The 8,219-nt window shown below is 39.6% G+C and overlaps 3 protein-coding genes across 4 annotated transcripts in view; 1 reads left to right on the plus strand and 2 right to left on the minus strand.

The window, feature by feature from the left end:
* LOC126403568 (sorting nexin-9-like) overlaps positions 1 to 2,179 on the minus strand; it is a 7,335-nt gene extending 5,156 nt beyond the window's left edge. For both annotated transcript variants that reach the window (XM_050066315.1, XM_050066314.1), the window contains exons 1-3: positions 2,052 to 2,179; positions 607 to 693; positions 447 to 521 (exon numbers count right to left, since the gene is read on the minus strand). In XM_050066315.1, the coding sequence (XP_049922272.1) occupies positions 447 to 521; positions 607 to 693; positions 2,052 to 2,063 (174 nt within the window). In that variant the 5' untranslated portion in view covers positions 2,064 to 2,179. The remainder of the gene's footprint in view (positions 1 to 446; positions 522 to 606; positions 694 to 2,051) is intronic.
* Positions 2,180 to 3,993: 1,814 nt separating this feature from the next.
* On the minus strand, positions 3,994 to 7,322 carry LOC126403583 (CD59 glycoprotein-like). Its single transcript, XM_050066337.1, has 5 exons — positions 7,190 to 7,322; positions 6,972 to 7,055; positions 6,572 to 6,673; positions 5,625 to 5,698; positions 3,994 to 4,489 (listed from the first exon to the last, which is right to left on the minus strand). The coding sequence occupies exons 2-5, from the start codon at positions 7,024 to 7,026 to the stop codon at positions 4,367 to 4,369; spliced, it is 354 nt and encodes a 117-aa protein (XP_049922294.1). The 5' UTR covers positions 7,027 to 7,055; positions 7,190 to 7,322; the 3' UTR covers positions 3,994 to 4,366.
* dytn (dystrotelin) overlaps positions 4,559 to 8,219 on the plus strand; it is a 12,886-nt gene continuing 9,225 nt past the window's right edge. Inside the window, exon 1 of the mRNA XM_050066309.1 lies at positions 4,559 to 4,742. The gene's annotated coding sequence lies outside the window, so the exon portion shown is untranslated. The remainder of the gene's footprint in view (positions 4,743 to 8,219) is intronic.

The following is an 8,219-nucleotide window of genomic DNA, read 5'->3' on the forward strand; positions in this document are numbered from 1 at the left end:
TTTGTGTCTCTTTGTGTTTGTTTTGCGTCTCTTTGTGGTTGTTTGTGTCTCTTTGTGTTTGTTTGTGTCTCTTTGTGTTTGTTTTGTGTCTCTTTGTGGTTGTTTTGCGTCTCTTTGTGGTTGGTTAATCAGTGCAGAGTCTCTCTGTATGCAGATGACTCCGTTGTTTATTACAGAGCGCATTTTGCAGGTTGCTGTGTCTTTTTAAATTGTTGCTTGGCAACCACCACATAACTTTGGCCTAACTATTATTTTGCTGCAGAACCAGCAGCAGGTTGCTTTGAGGCTTATTATGGGATACAGTTTGACGATGTGTTGTCATTATCAGGACTCATTAGTGTCTGTAAAAACGTTCTGTGAGAGAAACACTGGTGGAAAACATTGGGCAATTTGGGCAAAGGCGCCCCAGGATGTGGGCGGAGCCTGTGGATGTTTGTGGTGTTCACCTGTAAATATCCCTCAGGTACCAGACCGGTTTGTCCGCTGGAGTTCTGGGCTTTGATCCAGCCTCCACCCACCGTCTGCACACACAAACACACACACACACACCCCCGTCAAAACTCAGTGTGTGTGTCATGTTTACATACACACTGATGTGTGTGTTACCTGGTCGAGCACACAGATGGTCTCTCCCCGTCTCACTGACAGCTCGTTGTTTCCTGGTTCAGCCGTGAAGTCGTAGAGAACCTCGGCCTGAAACAAACAAACAAACATGTACAGACTCCGCCCTCTGTGTCTCTGACGCTGTCACGCTCCTTCACCAGACGTCCTCTGAGTGTGTGTGACAGGAGAAGTCATGAACCTGACTTCCTGTTGACCAGAGCTCTGTCCGCAGCGTCAGGTCGTCGTCGCTTCATGTTTTCACTGCTGAACGCACACTTCCTGTTTCCTGTCGTCTTTCGTTCATCTGTTAAACATCCAGCCTGCAGCAGAAAACTGAACCCTGGACGTTTACCATCATTCTTCTTTTTCTGACAGGACATAGTTTTTTTGTATTTATTTCCTGAGTAAACATGTAAAACAAATGTTTGTGAGATGTTAATATGTATATCTGTACGAGTCTGCAGTCAGACAGGAGTGTTTCAATTTTTTTCATTTTTTTAAAAGAAAATCTTTCAAACAGAAGTTTAAGTTTATTTTAATTTATTTTTTTGTATTTGTTTATCGTCTCCAGAAGAAAACTGATTTTTATTAAATATCCTTTCTGTTTTATTCCTTTCAGGTCTTTCTAATATTCCTCTCACACTCTTGTAGTGTTTTTACATTATTTTTTCCTCTGTGACATTTTTATATTTTTATTTTTAAACAGTACAAACCGTCAGTTTTAAAAGATATTAACGTGTTTGTAATCTTTATTATTTAATTTAATTCTATTGTTAGTTAGAAAATGTGTAATATCAATACATTTCAATACTATTCTGTATTTATAGAATATTAATTATTTTATTTTTATTATTATTAAATGTATTATTTTTATATTAATTTTCCTGCCTGTGATGTCTGACAGACTCCAACAGAATATTTATATTTTCTTATGTGTTCAGGCAGCTGTTTATGTTTTTGTTGTTGTTTATAACCTCTGTTTATTTTCAGAACATGTTTTCTAACAGATTTTTAAACATTTCAGCAAAAGTCAAACTTGTGTTTAATTCGACTTATTTTAATGTAAAACACTCAGAGAGAAGCTGTATTAAATATTTCTGATGATGTTCAGCCTCACGATGTTCCAACCAAACTCCTGCAGAATTACACATGATTTTTCTGCGTGTTTACGCGGTCAAACTTCCGGTTTCTGTGCGGTGTTTGGTGTTTTTCTTTAACGAGAGAACCTTTAATGTTCCGTATAGAACCGTTCCGCTCCGTTAACTCTGTTTAATTCGGTCTAAACACCGAGATTTCTCCGGTAACCGGAGCCTTTTACCCACCGCTTAAATCAACAGATTTCTCTATGGGGTTCTGCACGAGCCGAGAGGCGGCGGTCCGCTCTGATGTCTGGCTGCAGGTCAGAGGTCAAAGGTCACCGCCTCCTCACAGGTGAGGAGCCGTCTTACCTGTAGAGCCATGATGACGCAGCAGCAGCAGCTTCTTTGCTTCTGGTCAAAGTTTCATCCTGACAGCTGCAACAACTTCTGCTGCTCCTTCTCCTTCTTCTTCTTCTTCTTCTGACACCACAACACTTCCGGTCATCACCTTCACAATAAAAGCCTCGCGCTATATTTATATCTGTGACTTTAATTTTAAAACTTCCGAAAATCAGTAAAACACAGAAACTAATTAATTCTTAGTTTCATCTACAACAGTTAAAGAACAAAACTAAAAAAATTGTATTTAATTAAATATTTTTGATTAATTATAAAAATAATAAATCATTTAAAAATAATTAAGGTTACTGACACAATAATCAGAGTCATGCTTAGAGTCGTGCTTTAATTTTTAAAGTCCGTCTTTTTGTTTCCGTTTTTTAACCGTTTTTTGGTAGAAAACTTGACAGAACGTGACGTCAGACATCCGGAACAGCTGAGTGGTTCGGGAAGGCGTTTCCTGTTGCACACACACACACACACACACACACACGCACACACACACACTATTGGGAAAAAAACAAACAAACGGTGAACTGTAAAACAACACAACACCACACTAAAACACAATAAATACAACACTGTAAAAAAAAACCAAAACGCTGTAACAATTTAATACCTTTTAAGTTGAAACACTGTAAAAAATATTGTTCTTCACTGTTGAATAAAAGTACCAAACAACGTACTACACTACAAAAAATTACCAACTGTAGTAATTTTTACTTTTACAACAAATCAACAATACACTGTAAAAAATGTGTTACTCTAAAACCATACAACAATACACTCAGAGATATTCCTCTACACTGTAAAAAATATACACTGTATTTTAAGCAGTACAACACAACACTGAAAAATATTGTTCTTCACTGCTGGAAAAAAAGTACTGAACGATGGAGTAACACTTCACTGTAAGAATGTACAATGTTTGTTTTCATGTTTGTTTATTGATTCACACATCAGGGAATTTCTTCAAATGTGTTGAGCTCAACACACATAGGACATGTGAAATGGGTCACCCCAGGAAAGCTAAACAAGGCTTACAAGAGGGGGTCCACACACACAAACAACAAACAGATACACAAAAGCAACGAACATGACTGACTTTTATTATTTAGGCATTATTTGTTGCATGTAAACCGTGTGTCCTCTTTCACTAACTCCCTGTTCAGGATATCTTGTCTTTCAAGTGGACTCTTATGTGACAAAACCAGGCTTGTACCATCTGCAAACAATACTTTATGTAGAACAGATGAAGAATTTACAAAATCATTAATATATAGGATAAAGAGGAGCGGCCCCAAAATAGAGCCTTGGGGGACCCCATATTTGATGGATTTACATAAAGATTTTTGTGACCATTAATGTCAACATATTGTTGTCTCCCATACATATGACTTTCGATCCAGCTAAGTGTGAGCACCTCTGACACCATAGTGATGTAATGTGTTTGAACGAGTCTAAAAATCAATCGTGTCGATAGATCTAAAGATACACCTCAAATGCCACATTCACCTTTTTCCAATAGCGTCATTAATCTTTTCAATGAGATCAATAACTGCCGTACAGGTAGTAGTCTTTTTCCTAAAGCCATACTGTGATGGAGTAAGAACATTCACTTTGTCTACTACTCAGATGATTGTATTCTACACTCTCAAAGACCTTTGAGACCTGGAGGAAACCCACGCTGACACAGGGAGAACATGTCAGAGCACCTGGAGGAAACCCACGCTGACACAGGGAGAACATGTCAGAGCACCTGGAGGAAACCCACGCTGACACAGGGAGAACATGTCAGAGCACCTGGAGGAAACCCACGCTGACACGGGGAGAACATGTTGGAAACCCCCCAGAAACGGGACCATGTCCACTTCCAGCCAATCAAAAATCAATGAATGAGACAGAGTCGTAGGGTTCGTCACTGTTTATTGATTAAACTGACAGTTAATGAAGCAGCTTCAGATCGTTTTCAGTTACACTTTATTTTGAAAGGGTCTGTGGTTAGAGGGGCAGCTTCCTGTCAACAGCTGTGTTACCATGGAAACGTCTTATTGATCGATCAAATTAACCTGATGAATAGATTCTTTACAGTGTATAAATGATCAGTTAAAGCTTCTAATGATCGATCGATCAGCACCTGAATCTGTCTTTACAGATAGATATTGATCAGATGACTGGGTGTATCGATTAGGTGACTGATGTATTGATCAGGTGACTGGATGTATTGATCTTTGATCGATTGTTAGAGAAGCTGTTGTTACATGTTTCGGCCACAGGGCGGCTCTTCAGTGGACGCACCACCACATGACTGCCGCTGAGGCCAGAAGACCAATCACAGACATCGATGCAGAGGAGGGGGCGGAGTTACACAGATCTGAGTTGCAGCACTTGAAGGTGAAACTGGAGACCTGGAAAAGATTGATACGGTTATTGATCAGTGATCAGGTGGAACAACTCGTCAACATGTTATCACCTCCAGATATCTCTCCAGGACCACCTGAGTCCAGGACCACTTGAGTCCAGGACCACTTGAGTCCACAACCACCTGAGTCCAGTTGCACCTGAGTCCACAATCATCTGCACCTGGGACCAGGACCACCTGAGTCCAGGACCACCTGAGTCCAGGACCAGGACACTTCATGTGAGTGTCTGAAGAAACAGGTGAGTCAAACACTTGTCTGCTCTAAGAAGTAAAGTTTATTTCTTTGGAAACAGGAGTTAAAGGTGCTGATCAATACAGTAGAATAAAGTAGAGTGGAATAAAGTCAATAGAATAATGTAGAGTTGAGGAGGCTATAGTAGGATAGAGTATAATAAAGTAAAGTAGCATAAAGTAAAGTGGCCTTAGGTAAAGTAGAATAAAATAAAGTAGAATAAAGTACAGTAGAGTAGAATAAAAAGTTGAAAAAAGGAAAAGTAGAACAAAATGAAGTAGAATAAAGTGGCATTAGGTAAAGTAGATGAAAGAAGGGTAGAATAAATAAAATTAGAACAAAGTAAAGTAGAACAAAGTAAAGTAGAATAAAGTGGCTTTAAGTAAAGTAGAATAAATTAGAGCATAATGAAATAAAGTAGAATTAAGTGCAGTGAAGTAGAATGAAGTACAGTAGAGTAGAATAAAGTAGAGTAGAATAAAATGAAGTAGAATAAAGTAGAGTAGAGTGGGATAAAGTAAAGTAGAATGGCGTAAAGTAGAATAAAGTACAGTAGAGTAGAAGAAAGTAAAGTGACATTAGATAAAGTAGAATAAATTAGGGTAGAATGAAATGAAGTAGAATAAAGAAGAGTAAAGTAGTGTAGAGTAGAATAAAGTAGAGTAGAATAAAGTAGCATTAGGTAAAGTGGAATAACGTACGGTAGAATAATGTAAAGTAGAATAAAGTAATTTAAAGTAGAATAAAGAAGAGTAAAGTAGTGTAGAGTAGAATAAAGTAGCATTAGGTCAAGTGGAATAAAGTAGAGTAGAATTAAGTAAAGAGGCATTAGGTAAAGTAGAATAAAGAAGAGTAAAGTAGTGTAGAGAATAAAGTAGAGTAGAGTCACCTGGGGGAACATCTGGGACAGTCGGCCGTACTCACAGTCTGAGTACTTCAGACACTGACGGTAAGTCATTCCACCTGCAGAACAATAGAGACAGTAGAACGTCAGTAGAACCCTGAAGCTCAGACTGTTTCAGATCTGATGGACTGATGTTTTCCTGTAAGTATGTTTTGTTGTCACTGTTTACTGTTTGCTAATGCTAATTAGCATTAGCGTTTGCAAAGTTAACCATAGCTGTAAATGAACCATGCTAACCATGTTAACCAAGCTAGCAGCTAGCATTGGCGTTACTGCCACCCTCTCTTCCAAATATGGTCACTTCTGGTTTCAAACATCCAAGACGGTGATGCCGAAATGTCAAACTCTGCTTCAAAATAAGAGACCAAAGTGTGACGTCGCTGTGGTTGTTTTGTTTTTCTTTGCGGTCATTTCGTGTGTCTTTGTTATCATTTCTGAAATGTTCTGGGTCATTTGGAAACCAGTCATTTTGCGTCTCTTTCAGTATGTTTCTTGTCTCTTTGTGGTTGGTGTTTGCATCCTTGTGGTCATTTCATGAGAACTGTACGGGGGCTGAACTTTTATATCATTCAACTAATTGTTTTGGTCCCCTAAAAAGTCGTGCAGTGTTTGGTTGAACTAAAAGACCCTCTAAGGAGTCGGGTGTTCAGTTGTTCTGTAACTACATTTTGTTTTCACAGTCTATTCTTCAGGAGCTAAAGTTAGCATTAGCATGATCAAAGTTAACCATAGCTGTAAATGAGCCATGCTAACCAAGCTAGCGTCACTTATGGCTCCAAAAATCCAAGATGGTGACGCCCAAAATGCTGAACTCAGCTTCAGAATGGGAGTCCACAAACTAATGCGTGACGTCACAGTGTCTGCGTCCATTATCTACTTATTGATTTATTGAGACACGGCGTTCTGTGTTCTGGTGGTCGTGGTGCAGGTACCTCTCTCGGTGAGTGTGAGACAGGCGTCGTCATAGCTACACTCTCGTTGTTTGGTGCAGCTGGCTGTGTAGTCCTTACAGCTGTAACACCGGATGGCCGATCCTGAAACACACAACACATCAACAGGGTCGTGAACCTCGGCCGTGTGTGGGACCTGATGGTCCGATGATACCATACTTCAGCCATCAGTAAAGAGAGCTCCACCACTTTATCTTTGATCTTTTATAAACACAAACTGCGACCTTTAATTATTTAGCCAGCGAGTTTTAAAATCAAAGATCAAGATTAAAATGAAAAACTACAAATTATTTAATTTCTTAATTCATGTTTTTCTGGATCCATGAGATGAAACCAGTTCCAGAGCAAATTGTCACAGTTAAATCCAGAGAATCAAACGTACCCAGTCCGATCAGAGCGGAGCAGACCACCAGACAGATCCCCAGGGAGCGCTTCATCTTCACCTCGGCACGGCTCGCACACTCACCTGGACTCCCAGAGTCCAACCCAGCACATTAATTCATGTGGAGACAAAACCAGTGAACAAATGTTTCGCTGACAGACCAGAGTGTGAGCAGCAGAGTGTGTACAGTGTGTACAGTGTGTACAGTGTGTACTCACCCAGCAGCAGCAGCAGCAGCAGGAGCAGTGATACTGCACTTCAGCAGTACTTTTGTTGTTTGTTGTTGAGGAGAGGAGACAGCGAGTGGTGGCTCCGACTTTGACTGACAGCTGAGTGGAGAGGGAAGGCCACGCCCCCTGGGAGGAGCCTGTGGGTTTCAATAAGTGTCATTGTTTTCTGTTTTTATTCGATTGCCGTCACTTTTAATTCGAGAGGAAATAAAACACCATGAAAAACTGTGAAACATTGTGAATCTGGACCCCTCTGAGTCCTCTGCTCAATTCAGTCCTGATTTATGTCTCTGTGGTTGTTTGTTTACTTTAGTTGGTGTTTGTGCCTCTTTGTAGTCGTTTTGTGCCTCTTTGTAGTATTTTTATTTTGTTTGTTTGTGGACGTATTGCATCCCCTAGTAGTAGTTCTCTGTCCCCCTGTGGGCATTTTGTGTCTCTTTGTAGCCGTTTTGTGCCTGTTAGTAGTTGTTTGCATCTCTTTGTGGTCATTTTGTGCCTGTTAGTAGTTGTTTTGTGTTGTTTTGCGACTTTGTGGTCGTTTTGTGTCTCTTTGTAGTCGTTTGCGTATCTTTGTTGTTTGTCTCTTTTTAGTTGTTTTGCGTCTGTTTGTAGTTGTTTTGCGTCTCTTTGTAGTCGTTTGTTTCTGTGGTCGTTTGCATCTCGTTGTACTCACTTTGTGGTCATTTTGTATCTCTTTGTGGTTGTTTCATGTCTCTTTGTAGTCGTTTTGTGTCTGTTTGTAGTTGTTTGCATCTCTTTGTGGTCATTTTGTGAGTGTTTGTTGTTTTGTGTCTCTTTGTTGTCATTTTGTGTCTGTAGTTTTGCGTCTCTTTGTAGTCGTTAGAATCTCTTTGTACTCAATTTGTGGTCGTTTTGCGTCTGTTTGTGGTTGTTTTGTGTCTCTGTGTTCGTTTAGTTTCTTTTGGGGGGTTCCTTTGCATCTCTTTGTAGTATTTTCTGTCTGTTTGTATGGAGCTTTATCCCTATCTTTATTCAAGAGAGGTAAATCAGTTAGAGA

Source organism: Epinephelus moara, chromosome 16 (assembly GCF_006386435.1).
Source record: "Epinephelus moara isolate mb chromosome 16, YSFRI_EMoa_1.0, whole genome shotgun sequence".
In the NCBI taxonomy this organism is placed as follows: Eukaryota; Metazoa; Chordata; class Actinopteri; order Perciformes; family Serranidae; genus Epinephelus; species Epinephelus moara.